This window comes from Mchenga conophoros, linkage group LG23 (assembly GCF_057382185.1).
Source record: "Mchenga conophoros isolate Kocher_MC1m ecotype Shallow Benthic linkage group LG23, M_conophoros_male_GT1.1, whole genome shotgun sequence".
NCBI classification, from domain to species: domain Eukaryota; kingdom Metazoa; phylum Chordata; class Actinopteri; order Cichliformes; family Cichlidae; genus Mchenga; species Mchenga conophoros.
The window spans coordinates 3,071,283-3,094,758 of NC_140547.1; the positions used below are offsets into that span (position 1 = coordinate 3,071,283).

Genomic DNA, 23,476 nt, shown 5'->3' on the forward strand with positions numbered 1-23,476 from the left:
AACACTTCTTCTAATTATGTCGTCCATTTCTGGTGGAAAAATAACGAAGGTTTAATTAGTCAATATTCATTAATTCATTTTAACTTGTTGTGGGGTTTTTTGCAATACAATGTAAATATTAAATATAATATTAAAAAAAATATATATATATAAAATAATATAAAACAAACAGGGGCTAAAAGAAGCTAAACTTTTATATGGTATGTCTCTGGCAACTTTAACATGATGTCCCAGGGACAACATTTACGCGATGTCCCAGGGACAACATTTACGCGATGTCCCAGGGACAACATTTACACGATGTCCCAGGGACAACATTTACACAATGTCCCAGGGACAACATCTACACGATGTACCAGGACAAATTTGTAAATTTCTGGATTACTGTTAATCTCCATAGAATCAAGAACTCATGTCCAGTTTCACAGCTATGGACCAGTTAATTATGTTTCCAGGTGATAGTTTGATTCATAGATTCAGCACACAACCATAAGTCTAGGCCTTTTAGTCCAGATTCTCTTCACTTATGTTTGTAAAATGATCAGGGAAGCTACTGCAATTTTGCCTGACCCAACCCCCGGGCCACGAAACACCCAAAAAGTTGGGGAATGCTGGTCTAGAGAACACTGGTTAGCTAATGCTGTCGTCAAGTAGCCTATCGCTAGCAAACAAACAGCAAGCCAAGTGAGGAACATATGTATAATGCTTACCGTTTATTAAAGGAAAGTATCCTAAATTGACTTCAAATTCGGCGGACAGGCGGCGGTTTTTCGCTTCTTCACTTGTATTTCAAAATACTCGAAGGCGGGTATTTCGAAGTCGCAAAGGAATGACGTCACAAGAAGGTGATTGGTCACTTGCAATGTTGAACCTGGAACAACATTAATTATGATGATGTGGGAACAATGCTGACACGAGGAAATCAGATCGTCCGGAGTCACTGCCCTGCGGTCTATATCAGCAGGAAACTGTCAGAGCGTGAATCTTGGTATAGCATTGTTGAGTGCCTGGCCATTCGGTGGGCGGTTGTCGTTCTTTCTATTATCTCCCGGGCTCCCGATTCACCCTCTAGAACATCCCGCGAAAATTCAGAAGCAGATTTGCGATGCAAAAACGCGTCAGTCGCGCTACTTGCTCGCGCGAATAAAAATACGCGCGGCTGTTTGTGTGTTGCATTTTGTGCATTTGACCGTATTGTGTTTACCGCTCAAGTTGGAAAAATAGGAACTCCAGCATCAAGTCACGCTGCGACAACCATTTAGGAGCCTGGTGACGTGATGCTCTGACCTAGGTCAAAGGGGTAGATCCAGCCAAAGCCCTTCATTCTTCATTCAATATGGAGGAAAGGCTAATCAACGCCGTAGCAAACCACCTGGAGCTGTAGGACACCAGCTGCTTTCTCTACCGAGAATTTAAATATTATTTCAAATAAATTTTTGCAATGACTTATGTCTCAGTTCTACTACACAGCAAATATTGGCACACAACTTGACACATGTAGAATTTATTTCATATTATACTAATGAATCATGCTCACAGGTGTACACACGGGTGCTCACACACACAAACTACACCCTTTTTGGCTCCTACCTCAAAGCACACTGTGTGCTGTCGATCCTACGTGCTGCACAACTCTCTCTTTTTTTTTTGCTTGTTTTCTCTTTTTTCTTTCTCAGCAGGTGATCCAGGTGATTCATATATGTATTTTTTCTCTGTTTGTTTTGTATTTCTCTTTCTTTCACACCTTTTCACCCTTTTCGTTTCCCCAGTCATGTCTGTCCCGTGTGTAGCAAGTGGAAATAAAATACAATAAAATAAACAATAAAAGCAAAGGTAAATCAAATAGACCATTACGGTAAGGCTGGGATGGTCCATTTGGTAAAGTAAATCCGTTGGGCATCTTGCTTTGCCTTTAGACAATAATTCTGATGGCAAAAGAACCAAACGGGACACCTTGTCCCACCTTTCTGCAGCTTTGATAGTTGGCTAACCTCCCTCAGTGCTACCTTGATCTTAACCTCTAGCCTCCTTCTCCATGGAGGGTACTGCCCCCTTGTGTCTGTTCAACTTGTAGCCACGCATCTCACTTGTCACTGCTGCCATATTGTAAATCAGCTTGTTAGTCTTGGCAATGATGGCTTTAGGTATCGTCCGTAACATCATCTAGCAGACCTTCTGAGGGTACTTCATGTAGTCTGGGTAACCGCCTGTGGGGGGTCCAGGTTTCAAGCTTGGCCATGATCTTATCTTTCAGGTCAGTTCCTCTCACACTCAACGATCCTTCTCCTATCGCACTTGGGGCGTGGTACCATCTCAGGTGGGGGTGATGATATCTCCCCCCTGACCTGGTGTCCTGGCTCCCCCTTGCCGTGGCATTTGTGTTGTACCTCATCAATCTCTAGCTGTGAGAGCAGTCCCTTCTTTTGAATGTTGGAACACTGAGCTACTAGTTGTTTCGTCGTCGTGGATGTTGGGTATCGAAGAATCCATAGGTCCCTCATCCTATTCATGTAGCCCCTTCTGCCAGGGTTACTTGCGTAGTAGCATGCCAAAAACGCCCTGTTTTTGTCTCTTGCTCACCGATAGCTTCTTGTTCCAGTAGCCCATTTCTTGTCAGGGTGCCCTGGTTCCTCATCACCTGACGCGGACCTTATTGAGCCGGGCGACGTCCGAGCCAGCATGCCTTCATATTCATCTATCATGTCCGCGGTAGGCTCGCTTAGCATGGGGGGGTCTAGCCTTAGGACCCTTACTGGATGCAGACACCCCAGGCGGGAATTGAACTTGCAATCCTACACTCCAAAGACATGTAGTCTAACCATATATATATATTTAATGTATTGTATTATTTAATGTATTGGTTGGGGTGAAGAAACATGGGTGTGCTACCAATTTTCATACCTGTTATGAATTCTAATTTTCAACATTTTTTATTACATGACTGCATTTTCTCTGAAGTCCGTAATTTAATTTCAAGCTTTATTACGTAAAATTGAGAGCAGAGGACAAAATAAAAAGCCTGGTCTTAAAAAAATATAAAACCTTAATTTTTACAGTTAACATTTATTCAATCTTTAGCAAAGAGTCAAAGAACTTTCTAGATACACTTGCAGAGGGAGTGTGTCATGATTTATGAAACAATTAACATATTAATAATGCTAATGATAATTAAGTTAAGATCTTAACTATATTTAGTATTAATACTAAAAATACTTTTGAATCATACTTGAGTCACACTTTTGTTGTTGTTGTTTTTTTTTTCTTTTGCATGATATTTATTTTGTTTTTGCATGTGAAAGAGCTGAGTTGAATCAATTAACATTTTAACTTTCTAAAGGGGGCAAATTAGCATGAAGATGCAACCTCAAAAATCAGTGGTAGAGTAAAGTTCTGTTGGTTATCTAGTAATAAAGCACTAATATTCATGTTCATGTCAATAATGAACCACATTCTTCATACAACAGCAAAAACTGCTGGGTCAAAAACAAGAACAGTAAGAATCTACTAACAAAATAAAATGCATGACCACAGGTTGAAAGCATGTTTGAAATGAATCTCAATATACTTTGATAAAAGGGTGAACTCTTCTGGTAGAAGTTTATGAGGGGGTGGGGGTCTTCCTGAAACAGCTATTCACAAGAAACAGGTGGACAGTAGCATTCCCCCAGAAGGGTTGGTTTGTTAAATGTGCAGGCAGTCATTTTTTTTAAAGGTTATTTAATACAAAATCTTAATATTGAATACATAAATATACATTAATTAGTGTGTAATTACATCTTCCAACAAACAGAAATTTTCATAAACTTAAGCTTAATCCTATAAAAATAGGGTCACCACAGAGTGTGCAACATTTGTGGAAACCGTCATGTTCCCCTGACATCCTGACAATGGCTCATCAGGTGGTTGCAGTGTAGGAGGTAGAGCAGCTTGGAAGGTTGCTGGTTTGAGCCCTGGATGTATCCTTGGGCAAGAGACTGAATCCCAAGTTGCTGTCCAATGCATTCATCAGAGTATGAATATGTGTAAATGTCAGCTAGAATGCCCTTAGGTGTAGAAAAAGTGCTTGTGTGACTGTGTTTCAATGGATGAATGAAGCATGTTAAATAAAGCAGCTTACAGTAGAAGAGTGCTACTGTATATAAGAACCAGTCCATTTACTATTTACCAGATGGCTCCATGTGCTAATTACACATCTATTTACAAAATGTTAATTTTAAAGCTTTGACCAACTATGTTGGTCAACTACTTCCATTCATGAAATTTGCAAGGAAAATTTTACCTCTCATTTGTTATGATTAAAAGAAAAACTCCAAAATAGAAATCATCTGGTGAATGGCATGTTAAACAAAATGTATGTCTATTGTAAATCACTGCGCATTAACTGCACACGCAGTAACTTTTCATAGGGAAGGAGTTGATAATCAGTAGAGCTCGCCTAAGAATAGCAGTTTTTAGTTTCAAAGTAATTCAGTGAGAGCTGCCAGGAGACGGTTACATGTCAGAAGGGAGCTGTCAACAGACAATTAGTGGACTTAAAAGTCTAAAGAAAACAAAATAGCATTATTTAGCGGGTTTAATACACCTTACTGTGCTGAAGCATATATTACAGGGTAAATATCGGGCAGCAGAATCTACTTTGACCTCTCGAGTATGACGAGAACGAATGGTCCCCTAAAGTTTTCTCATAAAAATAGTATCAATATGTTTATCCTGACTGACAGCAGATGCTGATTTTTAACTTACTTCATTGCGTCCTCCAGCTTTCTTTAACCCAGATATTGTATCATGAATATCTCCGTCATTGTGACTGAATAAGAAGACACACACACACTCAATTCAATTCAATTCAATTTTATTTATATAGCGCCAAATCACAACAAAAGTCGCCTCAAGGCGCTTCATAGATACTCCTATACATATAAATTATGTCTGTTTTAATATCTTAGTGATTTCAATTTTTTAAAATGTACTGTTCCATTTATTAATGGCTGTATGTATTTATTTGTTCATTCCCTGTGAAGAACCTTTACATGTGATTTTGGCATAAAGAAATAAAACTGCCTTGATTTTAACCTGAATTTTAACTGTTAAAATTTATTTAAACTTTACCAAATAGTCAAGGCACAAAAATTGCCAGATTATATTTGTAAAAAAAGAGAATGCTCTGCTATTTATGAAAGATTCAGCTCTCATTTATAGGATCTACTCAAGTTAACACATTGCCTCTGAAGTCTGCAGCCTCTCCTGTGAGACTGAGAAAGAAAGCAGCTTTACTTCTTGCTTTCTTTGACCAGTTGTTCCACTTCCTTCATGAAGCGCAGGCAGAGCTCATCCTGCCACGGCAGAGCAACACACTGAACCGCCACAGGTAGACCCTCGCCACCAGTCATTGCCTGAACACAAAAACACACTCCTGTCACTTAACGCTCAGCAGCTGGACCGCAGTCTTCTGCCTCGAGCTGACTAACAAATTGTGGAACATTTAATAAAGTTCATGTATAACTGAGAGTCAATAAATTACAGAACCACAAGAAAAAATTGTCTCAATCGTCTGATCTGGTTTAGCTCTTGGTTCCATGTAGGATAGATGGGCCTACCCACCACCACACCTGAAATCTTCCTGTGTGTAGTCAGTGTAGTTGAAAGTTGTATTCATTTGTTTAGAAATTTTAAAACTGCATGAAAAACTGGTCTCACAGTAAATGTGTTCAATCTGTCTCCCCACACTGGTATGTGTTACCTCTTTGAGGGACTTGTCAAAACTGTCCTGATAACAGCCCTTATAGTGCTTTAGTTCCTCCTCATCGATCGCAGTCACTGTGGAAACAGTGACTACACCCGCAGGAAATTTTAAGAGATTGTAGAGCATCGTGCAACTGACTGCAGCTGAAATAACAGAAAATACAAGTAGATTAGTTATGATGAAATACTTTAAGACAGATTCACTTTTCTTTAGCCCTTCAAAATTCTGTTGCTCTTTAATTAACATGTGATTTATTTAGTGTAACAGTGCCTTTATATTATTATTTGTCCAAATGTTCTAATCTACAGGTGACTTTCCTAATTGACTAATGTCTGGAGATATTGTTTTTCTTCACTCTCTGCCTTTTTTAATCATGCATGTTAGCACTAGAGAAGGGCAGCAATCCTAATTTTTTATGAGATAATTGTTATGTGATCCCAAATCCCAGGAACTATGCTGCCACCTAGGAGCATTTCATACATCCACAAACTTATCCTGAGATTACAATAATGAAAAAAAGAGAGAGATAGATGGACAATAATGCTTTTTTTTAATACTCAGTATACCATACTTGAAACTTTGTCAGCGTGCAATAACCTGCTGGCTGGCCCTATCATGGGGGACAACAGCACATCGATATTGCAGCTCCTCCAATGTGCTATTGTCTCTTGAATATAGTCCTAAAGAAAAAACAGGAAATTTTCTTGATCCTTTATACAACTGCGATTCCAAAACATTTGGGAGACTGTGTAAAATGTAAACAAAAACAAAATGCAGTGATTTACAAATTTTGAAATATTTAAACTGAGAAATTTTAATATCTATCCATCCATTTTCTTCCACTTATTCAGGGCCGGGTCACAGGGTTAGCAGCCTAAGAAGCAAAGCCCAGACCTCTCTCTCCCCAGCCACCTCCTCTAGTTTATCCGAGGGAACAACGAGGCCTTTCAAGGCGAGCCAAGAGAAATAACCTCTTCTGCATGTCCTGGTTCTACTCTGAGGTCTCCTCCTATGTTGATCTGTGGAACCAGCACTCCAAAACAGGAACTCTAGATAAATAGTCTAGTCTCTGATCCTATGAGTATTACACAGCAGGCAGTGCAGGGCTTGGATGGAACCGATGGCTGAGGGGAACTGCCCAGTCCTTCTTGAGGTTGGAGGCAATGGGAATGGGATAATGGGATAACCTTTTATAATTCAGACATACAAAACAAACAAACAAATATATTCGCATAAACATATACATAGATAGCTGAATATATATATGTACACACACACACACACACACACACACACACACACACACGGGTGTGCACACACACATATATGACATGAAATCACTTGATCATCACGTCCAAAATGGAGTAGGAAGAAGTATGTACATACTTATTAATCCCTACCTCGTGCTTAGCAATCTATTGATTTACAGTAATCATCATTTCTTCCCCCCAGCTCTTGTATACACTTGCTCTGTTCAAATTTAGTAATAACTAGTTTTATCAAACCATGTTTTTAACTGAATCATTTCTTGTGTGACAATTTTCAAGATCTGCTCTGAATGCGCCCTAATGCAGTAAGTAGTTGTATCATCTGTATCATCTGCAAATAAAATAAAATGCAATATATCAGATGCTTTACATATGTCTTTGATGTACAGGATAAACAATTTTGATCCCAATACGGACCTTTGTAGGACTCTACAAACAATGTCTGCACACTAAATGAAAATTCCCCAATTTTCCCAATTTTTCCAAATACCTCTCAACCCGCTGAAGCACAACTCCTTTAACGTCACAGTGCTCCATTTTATCAAGTAATATTTCAATATTTCACGATTAATTTTATCAAAAGCTTTTTTGGATCAATGAAAACTCTAAAGTGTGCATTGTCTTGTTATATTGTGTTTTGTATCTATGTAATTAGCGATGTTTTCAATTAATTCCAGTAATGCCATAGTTGATTTGTTTGATCTGAAACCATACTGAGTCCATTAATATTTTATGTTTATCAACGACTTGCCCATAGCCTCACGAAACCCTGCTTGTTAATGAAAACCTTTTCCAGTATTTTGGAGAATTGTGAAAGTCTGTACATGTAATTTGTGATTTCCATTTTTGTACAATTGTATCACTTTTGTGATGTTAATGCACCAGTTTGTAGAGAGAATTCGCACATTTATGCTTAAAGCTTTAGAGATACCATTAATAGTTTATTTAACAATTTTTGTATCACGGCCATTAAAGTCTGTAGAAGTTTTATTTTGTGGTTTCCCAACAATGTCCATGATTTTCTTTTCTTCCACAGCTGATACAAACATTGAAGTTTGTCTGCTCTCGCTGCAAAACTTCTATCAGTCTGGTCCAACACTTACAAAGAATCTATTAAATTCATGAACTACTTCATCAACATCACTAATATTTGTATCCTTATTAATACCCTATTACACAGGGTAATTTAAATGCCTAGACCTATTTTATAATGGTGTTTAATGTTTTCCAAATCTCTGTTAATGTTTTTCTTCATGTCTAATAAATTTGCACAATTTTTGTCAAAATGCTATTTAATTTACATTTTGTTATATTTATTTTCAGCTTTTTAATTTCATATGGTATATATGGTATTTTTCTTTTTACATGCATTTTGTAATCCTATTGTGATCCATGGGCAAACTGCATATTTTTCTTTGTTGCAGTATTGCTTTATTAGTCAATGCTTGTCATATAATAATTTAAATTTTCCTAAGAATGTCTCATAAACTTTATCAATATCCCTTTCCTTAGACACTACCTCCAAATTTCCCCTCAAGTAGGTCACTTTTAAATGCATTCATGGATTCCTCTGTTCTCACCTGTTTTATTTTAATTTATTTTCTTGTTTGTCGTTACTATGATTGTTGTCATATACTGGAAAAAATGCACAATGATCACTGATGTCACTAATTAGAAGGCAATTTTGTTTTCTGATTCATTAGTTAAAATACAGTCTATTAATGTTTTTCTGGACTTATCACATCTGTGTTGAAATCCCCATAAATAAAAATAATTTTTTGGTTTGATTTTGTATCCACCCACTCCTTAAATGCTGGTTTACCTTAAAACCTTAGATGGTTTTCTATATATGTTGTCCACCAACATAGTCATTTTTTCTACCACCTTGTAAATTTTCTGTTCACAATAGGTATCTCATATCCATACCTACTGCATCTTACCTTCATACCTTATGATTCTGTCTTTACTTTTCACCCACTTTTAACTAGAGCAGAGGTTACTTCATTAACATCACTTCATTGCATTCTCTACTTTTCTATGTTGCACTTTAACATGATTTATCAAACATTCTATCACATATGAATATTAAATCACAATATGAATATACTTCCGTACACGTTTATTCAGTTTATGCTATTTTTCTTCACTAGGATTTATTAATAGTTCAATGACATATGAATATTAATTTCAACACGATTTTCATCAACTTATTCACATAGGACTGCTTTTCTTACTTTTTATTTATAACTATGCCAATCACAATATACACAATATAAGTGTTTTTTGTTTTTTTTAATCACACATGTTAAAATCTGACATTCTCTTGTTTACTTAGTCAATTTGACCAAGACAGGCTCTGGGCTGTGTGCCATGTTTGCATACCCCCTGGGTACAAATAACACCAACAAAGACACACACACACGCACACGCACGCACACACACACACGCGCACGCACGCACGCACGCACGCACGCACACACACACACACACACACGCGCACACACACACACCCTTGTTCCCAAATATTTACTTTTCTGTGACCCTCAGGCTGCAGAATAATCACTCTTCCCGCTGGGTGGTGGGTCTGGTATTCTTGGCCATTGGTCCCTGCTTCTCTCCCAGCTTGGATTGTTTTTGTGATGCAGCGTCTAGTCTTCTTTTTTTATTTTTATTGTTCTTATCATTTTCACTGAGCTCCATAAACTACAGAGTTTGTGACCTTCCGATCTTGCCTAATTTGGCACGTGGGAATCCAGATCTGCTGCTGTCTGCCAGTGGCTCTCTGTCTCGACTTACTGGCTACATGGCCCAGTGTGTCATAGACCTGCCCCAATTTCCACATGAACTCTTCTGCTCTTCTGCTTTTTTGTCCATCAAATGAGGGATTTTCTCCACTGATGCGCAGATATCTTCTCCCACCTGCAGACATTACGCAGGGTGACCCATGCCTCCTGAGTCACTATCTCTTGGGCCCTCAGATGGAGGCCACATGCGGGCCACTGTGATGATGTTATTCTGCTCCAGCACCAGTTTCTCTGGGTCTATACACCAATTTCTTGGCTGGAGCCTCCCTCGATTTGGCTTCTGTGGACTGCTTCAGCCACCTTCTCCTTCAAAAAAATGCCATTCTCGCCCTGGATTGGTTCCCTGAAGGCCCTCTTCTATACTAATTTTCACATTTGCATCCCCCACTCTCTTGTCCCCTCTTCCTCTGCGTACATTCACTCAGTGTTGTTGACCTTGAACCTTTCTCTCTCTGACTTTTCACCCACTTTTATCTCTGAGGTATCTATGAGCAGTGTTGGGGAGTAATGGAATACATGTACCGCCGTTACGTATTTAAAATACAAAATATGAGTAACTGTATTCCGTTACAGTTACCGTTTAAAAAGGTGGTATTCAGAATACAGTTACTTTGTTGAAATAAATGGATTACACGGCGGTACTTCCCTGTTTCATATTGTGGCGGGTCAGGACTGTTTGGGTTTTGTTTGACAGCTATGGATGCCATGGTTACAGGGTGACGCTCTCTCTCTCTGCGTGTTTCCTGGGTGAGAGAGAGCGCCTTTTTGTTGTTGTGCTAAGCTAACAGGCAGAATGCTACAGGTATAGCTCTAAAGAATGTAGCATCATAGGCAGTGTAGTCCGTGCTGCAGGGAGAATGGACTGCCATACCCGTTATGTGTCTGTGAGCGCGAGGAGGGAGAAAAAGGAAAGGTACGAGTTGTCATCGAGCAAAAACGGGAGCTGGAAGCATGTAAATATAATAATAACCACTGCAGCCAAGAAGAGAGCCTGACGAGCCCAGTTGTAAGTAAGCTATTAAGACTCGACTGTACACCGTGTTCGTGTTTTCCTCTGAAAACAATAAGTTCCGTTGGAGCAGTCTTTCAACGCCTCTCTCTGTCTCTCACTAGCAAAGTGACCCAGACAACAAAGTAAAGCTAGTTTTTGGCTACGAGCCCAAGGTATTAGTCAGCGGTCCCTTTACTACGGTGTGGAACAGCAATAGTACATTCACGTAGTTGTAAACAGCATGATAATATATTAAGTAATCCAAAGTATTCAGAATACGTTACTGTCATTGAGTAACGTAACGGAATACGTTACAGAATACATTTTGGGGCATGTATTCTGTAAGGGAATAAATTTTAAAAGTAACCTTCCCAACACTGTCTATGAGGTAGAGGTTACTTCATTAAAATCGCTTCATTACATTTTCTTCTTTTCTATATGGATATTAAATCACACATGAAAATACTTCCCTTCATGTTTAACTCACTTGCACCTGACTGCTACAATGCCTCCTGCACCTTTTCGAATGTTTTTAATTTTTTCATGAAAAACATTACCTTATTTTGTTTTTGATGACAGCAAAAACAGACCTAAAAAAGGTGTAAGGGGGTCAACAAAAGCCAAAAGATATGTGAAAAAAAGAGAAATAAAGAGCTGGATGAAACCGATGCAGCTAATTAGCTCAGTATCATGACTGATGGAAAAATAAAGTTTTTCAGAGAGGCAGAGTTTCTCAGAAGTAAAGAAAACTGCATCTACATATTACAGAACAATTTCAAAATAATATTTGTCAATGTAAAATTGACAAACAAAAAGACTTTTAACTATCTCATTATCTATGGTACATTATCATTAAATGATTCAGAGACTCTGGTGAAATTTCTCTGTGCAAGGGACAAGGCCAAAAGTTTGTGTTTGTGAACTTTGGGCCCTTGGGCAGCAGTGCATTAAAAACAGGGATGATTTTGTCATGGAAATCATTGCTTTGGCTCAGCAACATTTCCAGAGATCACTGTCTGCGAACACAGTTCGCCATGCTATCCACAAATGAATCTTATGTGTTGTCTTTATACGATCACTCATCTGCCTGCTGTCCTGGATGTTTGGCTGCTAATCTTTGTTATATAACTTTTTCTTTCCACACTGCCAAACTCAGTGTCGACAGCGTTGTTCTAGTTCACTCATCTTCTAGCCTGTCCACTCAGAGCTCCATGCAAGCCTCCAGCTTCATCTTCACCACTACCATACTCTACTTCTAATTGCTATCACCTCTAAGATTCTGCTATGATGGGTCAATCGCCAAACCAGTAGCTGAACTCCGTATCTCAGTAAATCATGTTCAATTCTTCCAAATGAGCTGTCGCTATTGAAATACAGCTTAAAGCTCTAAAGCTCATGCAAACGGGAATTCATATATGAACATAATCCATAAACACCACCACCACCTTCTTTGGGCCAAACCTCTTTAGAATGGACTGACACAAAGTGAAAGACTGTTTTGTGGCCAGACAAATCACAATTTGACATTAGTTTTGAAAAACATGGATGCGGCATCCTTCGGACTAAAGAAAAAGGAACCATCTGGTTTGTTATTAGTGCTCAGTTCAAAAGCCTGCATGTTTCAGTGCCATGGCATTGGCAGCTTGCATATCTGGAAAGACACTTTTTAATGCTGAAAGTTGTGTACAGGTTTAACCTTCACAGACATATGTACAGGTTTAGGTTTAGAGGAACATAAAACTTCCATTAGAATGATATTTTCTTGCTGAAGATATTTGAGCAAGTCAATGCTAAAGTGTATATTGCAGCTATTACAATAGCATGGCTTTGTAGTAGAAGAATCATTTTTCTGAACATGGTATACATTATTTTTTCAGTTTGAATATTAGATTTGTTTTCTATGTGCTATTGTGGATAAATGTAGGTCGGTAAGATTTGCCAATCATTGCATTCTGTTTTAATTTACGTTATACACAGTGTCCCACCTCTTTTGAAATTGTACTGTGATACTCAACCATGCATCATTAGTTGAAAGTTAAAGTTACCTCAACAGCAGCATGTTGCTTCCACAGATCGGAAACAGATCTAAAAAATAAAGCATTATTTTGTGACTTTGCCCATTACATGTATTATATGAAAAAAGAATCATGTACAGATGATGAATTTCAACAATACTTTCTCACCGAACTCCACAAATAGCACTCACGTTGGAAGACAGACGAGGTGACTGCAAAAAACAAGTGAACGTTATTGACTGGCCTGCACAAAGCCATGGCTTTAATCCCATTGAAAATCTGTGAGTTTAAACATTCTGGCACTTTACAACATAGGCTCCATCAGATAAAAGTTCCAAGATTATGTTCAGTCCTGTGCTTGAATTTACACATGTTTGTCACCAAATGAGAAAACTCACCACAGGTTTTAGTAGGAAGGAAAGGATTTTCTTAAACCACTTAGGGAGCGAGTGTATGAAAACCTGCCGCTTCAGAGAAGGGTCCAGAAGTGCCCCTTTCCTAAAATGAAATGAATTATTTACACACACAAAATAACTGTGTTGACACTTAATGACATGTAATGATTTTAGTATTCTACAGTATTTTAGTTTATCATGCTAGCACCTGCAACTTAGCACTGAAAAAAAATCATACATTTATTAGATGTTTTAAGTTCATGAGAAGTGATTAGATGAATTATTAAAAGGTACAACTCACAGTTTTTGTAGAAGGGTGGTAGCACCATCTGCATATACACCCGTTATTAATAGCTCAGGAACAATTTGGCTGATTTTCAGTGGAGCGTAAAGAACCAACTAAAGGCATAAAAGAGAACATTAAAGATGTATGGCTATCAAATACTAGGCAGTGATTATTAGTGTGTGTGTGTATGTGTGTGTGTGTGTGTGTGTGTGTACATATTTACACTCTTTAAGCCAAGCAGAAGAAGTTTTATATAAAAAAAATACTTTTAACAATTTTTTAGATTTTTTAGATGGCTTAACTTTTAAAAGGGTCAGTTTGGACACTGTCTCAGCTGAACTCTGGACACGCACACACATACACATACACTGATACGCACTCACTCATCCCCCCTCCCTTTCCAAATGCCTTCGATGCTTGTTCCCTCCTGGGAACACGGCGGGTCAGGGCCCGCACTGGAATAATAGCGCAGGGCAGGATGGCTGCTGCCCCCCCCCCCAATGTTGTGCTGTGGACATTTATGTGCTTTTTGTGCAGAGGAGGTTTTTTTTGTTTCCCGTTCTCATGCTGTCCTCCCAGGAGCCCAGCATGAGTAGAGGTCTCTTTTTTTCCTCTTGTACTTTCCCATTGTAGTGTATATTTCAGTGTTTTTCTGTAACGCTACCGATTTCCGACTTGTATCCCCATGTGATGTCTGTGTTGTGTGTGTAAGGTCGGGGGGGGGGGGGGGGGGGGGGGGGGTCCCATTTCACAGCAGGGCAACGTGCATGTGGCGAATAAAGCCTTGATTGATTGATTGTCCTGTAACATAACAGGGGGTTCATAACAATTCAGGACAGTAACGATTACATGTGTGTGGTGACGTCTTACTGTGTGCCCTGCTTGCTCTAACAGAGCTTTGACCTCTCTGACACCTCGGACCATGCTTGGAGACGGTTGCAAGTAGCCATCATTTTCCAAATAACCAATCCTAAGAGGTCTGGAGCTTCTGTATATCTGTAGATGAGGACAGAATTATTAGCCCACCAAAGAAAATTTCAGCTTTTTAAAAGTATTCCCAAGTGCTGTTAAGAAGAGCAAGGGATTGTTAACACGGTTTTTTCCAAGCATCTTAATTTTATTTTGGATGGTTACATTATTTTACTTTGGTCTTTGTTTAAACTCACAGATTTTCAATGGGATTACAGCCATGGCTTTGTGCAGGCCAGTCAATAACGTTCACTTAACAAGTGGGAGGCACATATGCAAACTGCTGTAATTCCTACACCGTTCACCTGATTTGGATCTAAATACCCTCAAATAAAAGCTGACAGTCTGCAGTTAAAGCACATCTTGTTCATTTCATTTGAAATCCATTGTGGTGGTGTATAGAGCCCAAAATGTTAGAATTGTGTCGATGTCCCAATATTTATGGACCTGACTGTATGCAGGGTCATAGCGAATGTTTTCTTTGAGATTACAATTCCAGGCTTGGTTAAGACATTCACTAGTGTCCTGGCTAAGGTCTTTAGACATATTTCTCACTAGTTTTCTTCCCAGAATCAATTAAATCTTTCAATTTTCACCTCTGCCAGGCTTGTTCTGTACTCTGTGGCTCTCTTTGAATTTCTTGATACTTCTGACTCCACATTGTGACACTTGGAAATGCTGTGATAACTTTGTATAACCATCTCATCCTTTGCAAGGATTAACAATTCTTTTTCTCAAGTTTAAAACTTTATTTATGTATTTATTTGCTTTTTTTTTTTTACATGATGCTTTCTCAACAGCTCAAACCCTTCCTGAGGTTTTTGTACTGTAAATTGGAAAATAGCCCTCAGTTTTAACTTGACTTGAAGAGCTTTGAACATTACAAATGCAATGACTTTTAAAAAGGTCAGCTTTTCCGGGGGTTATTATATTATTGGCCCAGGTTAATTTTGTTGTATTTCTGCTACAGTTCAAAGATTGTGTGTAAACAGAAATAGTGTATGTGTTCAAAAGAAAACTGGTATATTTAGAAATGGTGAAAATGTTGAAAATCGTTTGCTCTCATAAAAAAAAGCACTTGGAAATGTTATAGGAAGACTATTAACTTTGTCCTTTAGAACTTCGTCTTTTAGCATAGAGAGATGTGTTAAGAAAATTAACTTGATTAATTTCTAGTTTCTAACGTCTATGAATGATCTGAAAATATATAGAAAATATGATCATCAACAGAGGACATGAATCCCACAGTACAGGACACACCTCCATATTAAAAGGTAATGGTGGAACAGTGGGGTCCAAAGAAAACATGTGGTCACAAAGAAGTGCCTGCATGCACAGAGCCAGGCTGTCCACATCTCTTGCCATGGGTCCAGGTGATGACGACACTAGTTTAGTAGCAAGCATAAAGCAAATGTTTTGAACAAAATGTTCCAGAAAATTTGTGTAATATTATTAGACACTGGTTATATATAATCTGCATTTACTTCATGTGCTAGTTTCTTACCTGACTTTTGTCCTCGACAAATTGAACGAAAACCCTGTAAACTGTTCATTATCCAAAGGTGTTAACAAATAAAGAAACCTTAACTCATCAATTTACAATAATTTTCTATGACTAAAAAGGATCTACCTCAGTCGGTGAGCAGTTGGCTTGAAACCACAGATTCCACAGAATGAAGACGGAAGACGGATACTGCCACCTAGATCAGTGCCTATACCGAGCAGGGAGCCCCCTCCCCCAATGAGAGCCCCCTCCCCACCAGATGAACCACCAGGAGTCTTCTGGGGGTTATGAGGGTTCACAGTCTGCCCGTAGATAGGATTACTGCAGTCATAGCTAAAGGTGGACGCAGACAAACAAAGACAGGTTATGAGTCTTTACATAAAATACACACATGGAAGATGCAAATGGTACATGTATTGGTTCTTATATAGTGTGTTTCTACTCTATCAGGGGACTTAAAGCACTCTCCTCATTCACCCATGAGTACACAGAGTTGTTTTAAATTTGAATTCTTGATTAAAAAATGTACCTCATGAGGGCTTGGGCCAAGTTGGTTTTCACAAAGGGAATAGCTCCTTGTTTCTTCAGGACTTGAACAAGCACACTGTCCTTTTCAGCGGGCTGGTCCAGGTTAATGATCACACCACAAGAACAGTCATGATCCTTGTGAAGTAAATTAAAGAACACAAGAGTGCATCAAAGACTACACAAATGCCATACCTTAATATTTTGAAAACCTGTAAGTGAAATTCAGAGATCATAAATAACATTATTATTAAGACCTTAATTTATACAGTATTCTCACTGAGATTGAGATCTCTTTCTTTTTTTTTTTTTTTTTTTTTTTTTTTTAAATGACATCAGAAACAGCAGTATGCGACATTACGTGATGGCAGAGCTTCAGTTCATCCTTTGTCATTTTTTTTTTTTTTTTTTTTTTTAAATAAATAGGACAGGGGGAATGAATGAGAGAAAGAGGGGGAGAGAAAGAAAGAAAACCAAAGGGGAGAAGAGACGGTGAGAAGGGGGGGGAAGAGAGAGAAAAAAAAAAAAAGAACTCCTGGGTCACCTGTATGGAGAAAAAAAACAAACAAACAAACAAACAAAAACAAACAGAGGAGACAGCAAACAACAAAGAGCAACATAATAATAGAGAAAACAAAGCACCATCACAATAAACTAGCTAGTCATAGATATCAATATTTACTAAATAATAAACGATATTGTGCAGCACGCAAGATAGACAGCGCACAGTGTGCTTTGAGGCAGCAGCCAAGAAAGCTTTAGTCCGCGTCTGTGAATACCCATGTGTGCATACCTGTGTGGATCAGCATGCTTGCATTCCAAAGGTTTCTCCATGTAATGATCTGCTAGGGAGTGTGGGGGGGCCACAGCCCCGTCCTCCAGGGTGTGAAGCAGGTATGGAGGAGATCAAAACTCTAGACATCCAGAGGCCCCCAGAACACAAGAGACCATGGAAGACCAACAGAGGGGCAGCCGCGCCACTGTTCCAGTAAGAGCTGAGGAGAGTCCCAGATGAGGGCTCGCCCAGCAGCTGCGGAGCAGAAGTCAGGGGGAGTTGCAGTGACGCGCCCGTGAGCTCCGCCGGCCCCCAGCTGTGCCTGAGTGACCGAGCCCCAGGCCGAGAGGCCGGGGGCACCCCACCTCCAAAGGGGCCCGAGCAAGCCCCAGGCCCCAGGCCCCGACAAGCGGCCGCCAAGGAGTGAGCCGGTGTGTACCCGGACGCCCACCCCCAGACACAAAGAACCACCAACACACCGACACCTGAGGGAGTCCGCCACCGGCAGGGGAAGTGGTGGTGGGTGGAGATAGGCCTCCAAACCTTGGAGGGCCTGAGGTGTCCCCAGAGAGGTGGCGTCTGATACCCAACCTGACATATAGACACAGACATACAGGCACACACAGACACAAACATCCATTCCCACCCTCATGCTCTCATATGCACTCACTCCACACTCAACCAACGTGGAGACAGACATAAAGAGACGCTGTACACACGATCACACTCCCCAAGCGTACTCTACAAACCGGGTCTAGGTACCCTTGCCCCTGGAGGGGGGAATTGCACCCAGACCCAGGTGGTGTTACCCTTTTCCCTGCGGTGGGGAGAGGCAGACCACCCCGACTCCGCAGCAGCAGGGAGGCCCCACACCCCAGACCGCAGTCGGACGGCCAACTCCTCCTACTAGCCCTCCCGCTCCAGCAGGCCGCAGAGAATGGGGGTGGGAGAAGACTCCAAACCTCCCTCCACCCGCTCATTGTAGTGTTGATGCATGTGTGTTCTAAGGTGCAATTAAAACCCAGGAGGGCATGGAGCTACCTGCCAGAGAGCAGCAGGTAAGCGCATAGTCCCTCCTGCTAGCCCTCAATGACTAAGTGTATTTAAAATTGAGAGGTGGGCAACGACGTCAGGGGTGAGGTATACACCCTGATGGTGATTTGGACTCCGTGATTGTGCCCACCCCCAAGATCCTATATGTATGTGTAATGAGAGTGTGAATAATGTGAATGTCTAAGTTGTGGGATAAAATTGAGGCAGAGGCAGCCAGAAGGGGACGGGGGGGGGGGGGGGGGGACGGGGGGGGGGGGGGGGTAGCCTCCTCTGCACCCTGGTGACATACCCCCACTCCAAGGCCCTGCATGTGTGGGTGGTTGTGGAGGAGCGGGAAGAGGGAGGCAGCTGGAGATGGGGAGGGAAGGAAGGGAGGGGCAGGTAACCCCTCCCTGGGGCCACTGAGATTGAGATCTCTTTCTAAAGAGGGACCTGCTTACAAAAAATGCCAAGAAATTGAGAAAGATAAAACAACACAGTAAACGTGATCACAAATTAACAAAGACATGTGTCTAAAACCTTTTTAAATTATCAAATGAAATCAAAGATTGTAACATCATAGTCTTTGTGTAGTTCATTTAATTCATAGGCAGCAAACCATTTAAAACCAGCTTTTCCAAGTTCTGTGGAAATAAGAACTAGAGTCAGTATTTATGTGTTGCTCATGATTTATAAAATTAACTGTTTTAATTCTAATACTTGGTAAAATGGTAAATGGCGCTTTACTTAGTCCCTAAGAACCCCGGAGTGCTTCACACTACATTCAGTCATCCACACACTGGTGATGGCAGCTACATTGTAACCACAGCCACCCTGGGGCGCACTGACAGAGGCGAGGCTGCCGGACACTGGCGCCACCGGGCCCTCTGACAACCACCAGTAGGCAAATATGGGTTAGTATCTTGCCCAAGGATATTGTGAAACTGCTTGCTCACTGGCTAAGTGAGCAATTTAGACCCACTCCTCCATGTCAGGTTTAGCTTTTTGCAACCAACTTGGCAATGGTGGAAAAGTTCATCTTGAGGTTGGACTCCAGAAAGCAATGGTTGGTGTCCTAGCTGCATTTGTCCATTATTATACTGCCTATAGCGTAACTGCCATTTGTTTGCACTACAAATACATTAATTTATTAAATTATTCTTACCTTAAATGCAATATTTTCTTTGATGCTAACTGGAACTCCGTACAAGAGACCATCCTTGTTGGAGCCAACAGTTGTCAGCTGGTCCAAACTCTCCAGCAAAATTTCAGTGCAGCAGTTCAGCTTTTGGTTTACAGCCAGAGTCTGTTGGAAAGGAAACAAGCACAGACAGATTCAGGTGAACTTATTTACTTTAAAGGGATACTGATCTGTGTAAGCGCTCTGTAAAATATTAAACTCTCACTGGAAAATAAAATAGATTACTTAGTGTTTATGCTAGCTAAAATAAACTGGTGTATATATTGTATTTCGGTCAACCTTCAGATAAAAAGATCTGTGTTATGTTAGGCAGTGAACTCTTGTGTCATGCTGGATAATGAACCTTTTCCATGTAAGAGTAAAGCACATTGTCAGGGTTCAGTGAGCCGTCCTTCAGCTGCTGTGTCAGCTCAGACAGGGAGAGCTTCAGGATCAAAGCAGAGTCAGTCGTGGGAAGCTAGAAGACACAGACCCACACAGAATCATTATGTTATAAAAATTTATAAAGCTGTAAGAAAGAAAGAAAACCATATCAGTGTATAGATTCAGGACTCCTACTTCCTGTACTTCTGCACAATTGTAAAGTGTAGAAGTAAATTTAAATCTAATTTGATATACAAAGAGGTGTTTACAAAGGTTATAAAGCTAGTTATGTAGCTATTTGGTGGTTACGTGTTTTGATATTTGCATGTTTACACGTTTGAATGTTTAGACATGCATGTTCAAACCAGTAATATGTGTTATATCTACCTAGTTGTTCTCCCTGTTCTGATCTGAGTTCAAGATTTCCTGGCTTCTGAGAGGCCAGTGAAGTATTCATGAGGGCGGTACACAGAAAGTGTGAGTTGTTGCGGTGTGTGGAGAGTAAAGAGACTGCTAAAAAGTTATCCATCTCCATCTTGCTGTTCCTAATTATTCAGAGAGATTCCAAACCATCTAGTGAGCCCTCGCGTTACACAATCACCAGATTTCTACGGTGGCCCCTAGAGACAAAGCACGCACAAAATCCAAAACACTTACAAAAGTTTTGGATTTTGCAAGTGTTTTAGAGTTTGTGCGTGCTTCGTCTTTAGGGGCCACCACAGATCCAACAGAGCAACTTTAGGGTGAGGTGGAACAGGAGACGTGCAGCTGACAAACCGCGTGTGTGAAGTTATGTGTCAACTTGGGCCAACAAAACAAATCCAGAAGAGCAGCATAATATTAATGTGTTTTTAAGTTTTTTGACAACAAAAAGTGTCAGTAATTTGGAAATTAATAACTAAACCTCCGCTAGGCTTAAACTAAAAGCACATCATTTGTTTTGATTTCTATCTAAAGAAAAAGTTAAACATTTCAGTGTTTAAAGCTCTGAACTCTCACCGACTGTTTGTACCGGAGCACCGCCTGCTCTGCGCGCTGCAAGCTCTCGTCTCTCCTGTTTCTGGCTCTCTTAATCTTTTCCTCCGCCTGTCGGAGGCTGTTGATCTTTTTCACCCACACAACCAGGTATCCCACAATGCAGGCAACACCAGTGAGCAGAGCCGCTGTCCAGTTGTCCATCTTCACTCTCTTAATAAACAGTTCAGTGTTCTGCGTGGCTTTCGTCTTTGCCCTGTGGCTGCAAAATGCAAAAATCCAAGTGGACCTAACACACAGCTTTTTAAACACGACAGGCTATCTTGTTTTAGCTGTGGGCGTGTTGTGCATGTACCGTGCCTTAATTTAGGGGTGGACAGTTAATTTACCCGACGCACCTCGAGGCCAATTGAAGCACCGCTGCGCACTGTACCATACACGCACCATTCTAGCCCATTCGTTCATTTTCATTGCCGACACTGTAATACCCAATCAAATCTCTTAATGACACTTGGGCCTCTCCTACCTTCGCTGTGACTTATTGAAGAGTTTAGTGTGAAAACTTTCAGCTGAAAGGCTAAGACAGAAAAAGAAAATGAAAGTAAAAATGAATTCAGCGCAATGTGTGACATTAAAAGACATATTAGCTGTGGCACCAGCCAATGCCTCGCAGGCGTGTATATATACACGTGTGTGTGTGTTTGTTTACATGTGTACATAACATGATACCTATCAGTAGAGAAGTGCCACAGGCAAATACTAAAAAGGTAAAAGGTAAAAAAAGAGAGTCATTTATTGCCTTTATAACATATTTTCATTCATAATACTTTGTTGAAACATATTCTGTATGGAACGCCAGGACTGCCATAATGAATTAATTAAATACACCATTAAATAATTAATTAAATGTGGCAATAATTAATTAAAATTGGAATTAATTAATTAAATAAATAGTTATGACACATGTAATTAATTAATTATTGACACATTTAATTAATTATTTATGTATTTCACATTTTAATTAATTATTGACACATTTAATTAATTAATTATTGACACATTTAATTAATTATTTATGTATTTCACATTTTAATTAATTATTGACACATTTAATTAATTAATTATTGACACATTTAATTAATTATTTATGTATTTCACATTTTAATTAATTATTGACACATTTAATTAATTAATTATTGACACATTTAATTAATTATTTATGTATTTCACATTTTAATTAATTATTGACACATTTCATTAATTATTGACACATTTAATTAATTATTTAATGATATATTTATTTATTTCATTTTGGCAGTCCTGACGCCTGGCTCTTGTCATGAAATAATTTTATCTGTCAGCCTCACCCATCAAACTCAGGGGGCGGGGTTAACGCTGCCCATGCAGCTTCTCTAACATTTGATTGGTTGCCGTGCAAAGTAAGTCAAAACAGGTCGATCCTAGAAAATCGATTGCTTGTGTAGACTTGGGGCAGCCAGTTATCCCAGAATGCAGATCAAATCACAAGCAGCAATGGTGGTGGTGTAGTTTTAAAATACCCCGTTTTTCTGTCACCAGCTACACTTTTAACAGTGTTTTAGCCGCGAATGTCGCGACGTATGTCTGGTCAGGTTGTCAACATAGAACATGTTTGCAAAAGTGCTCAGATGTTTTCAGAGATTTCACTAGCTCTGCTAACAGTTAGCATGCAGAGTGCACCGAGGGGGTTACGTTAACCGGTTTGTTTACATATTCCACTCTCCGTGTTCCACATGTTGCATTCGCAGATTCTCATTTTCACCGAACGATCGTCTCTTTCCGCCTGGTCTTGTGTCTCTGTGCTTCTGTAACATAAAGAACGAGCTGACATTTTTCTCACGAAACCAGCGATCAGCTCAACAGACCCTCAGTTTACCTGCATGCATCCTCCTCCTCATCTGTCAGCTGTTTAACACCTGCTGCTAATTCAAGAAACACGCCTAGTTACCTGGTGATAGTCACAGTTTAACTGGGCAGCCGGTGCTCGATATAACGCAATGTCAGCGCATTTTTCTGCACAAGATAAGTAAATATTGTGTTTTCCCCGAGCGCAGAGCTGCTGGAGCTTGTTTCCTTACAGAGCACTTTATAGGCGAGCCAGCTTCATCAGCGGCTGATGTCCAATCACCGGCACACAGCTTTCAAACCTCAGCTGAGTTTTAGCTCTCAGTGGTTAAACGCTGGACTTCATTCACTCAGGTTCTGTCTGTCGGGTCACGTTTACTTCGCTGTTTTATTTACAACTGAGCAAATCGGTTTGGCTGAGGTTAAAGTTACGTTTCATAACTGCATAGTTTCACAGACGTTTAATGGTTCACTGGCACATGTGTTAGACTGAACTATCATCTAAATATCATCTGTTTTTTAATAGTTATTCAACTGTATTCTAAGCACCAGCTGTCTGTTAGAATGTGATTTTTTTTCTCTCTCTGTTGGCAGAGGTATAAAAATGCGCAGGAAAATCTGACATGCATGGCGAACTTCACCGACGATATTTAGGGAGGAATAAACACACATCAAACATAAATGAACCATTTGTCTGTCTCCATAATTGAGAGAATTTTCTCTTCTTATGTCAACACTCTCTCTCT

The 23,476-nt window shown here is 39.9% G+C and overlaps 1 protein-coding gene across 2 annotated transcripts; it reads right to left on the reverse strand.

Annotated features, from left to right (window-relative positions):
* Positions 1-4,835: 4,835 nt before the first annotated feature.
* On the reverse strand, positions 4,836-21,481 carry LOC146546380 (vitamin D3 hydroxylase-associated protein-like). 2 transcript variants are annotated; one of them, XR_014890659.1, is made up of 15 exons: positions 20,871-21,481; positions 19,852-19,965; positions 19,473-19,613; positions 16,505-16,638; positions 16,102-16,308; positions 15,976-16,016; positions 15,732-15,856; positions 14,373-14,498; positions 13,518-13,615; positions 13,220-13,319; positions 12,990-13,033; positions 12,852-12,891; positions 6,341-6,423; positions 5,741-5,886; positions 4,836-5,393 (listed from the first exon to the last, which is right to left on the reverse strand). XR_014890659.1 is itself a non-coding variant. In XM_085264171.1 (15 exons), the coding sequence occupies exons 1-15, from the start codon at positions 21,048-21,050 to the stop codon at positions 5,271-5,273; spliced, it is 1,728 nt and encodes a 575-aa protein (XP_085120297.1). In that variant the 5' UTR covers positions 21,051-21,478; the 3' UTR covers positions 4,836-5,270. The 2 variants fall into 2 exon arrangements, 1 of the variants encoding a protein (XP_085120297.1); XM_085264171.1 differs by having other exon boundaries at positions 6,315-6,423; positions 20,871-21,478.
* Between the last annotated feature and the right edge of the window lie 1,995 nt (positions 21,482-23,476).

Bases quoted from the DNA above. Each gene is read 5' to 3' on its own strand.
- LOC146546380 (XM_085264171.1), bottom strand. From the start codon at position 21,050: ATGGACAACTGGACAGCGGCTCTGCTCACTGGTGTTGCCTGCATTGTG. The intron at 19,614-19,851 runs GTTCATTATCCA...CCTTTCCAACAG, and splicing joins TTTACTCTTACATGGAAAAG to ACTCTGGCTGTAAACCAAAA. The intron at 12,892-12,989 runs GTGAGAAAGTAT...TTTATTTTTTAG, and splicing joins AGTGCTATTTGTGGAGTTCG to ATCTGTTTCCGATCTGTGGA.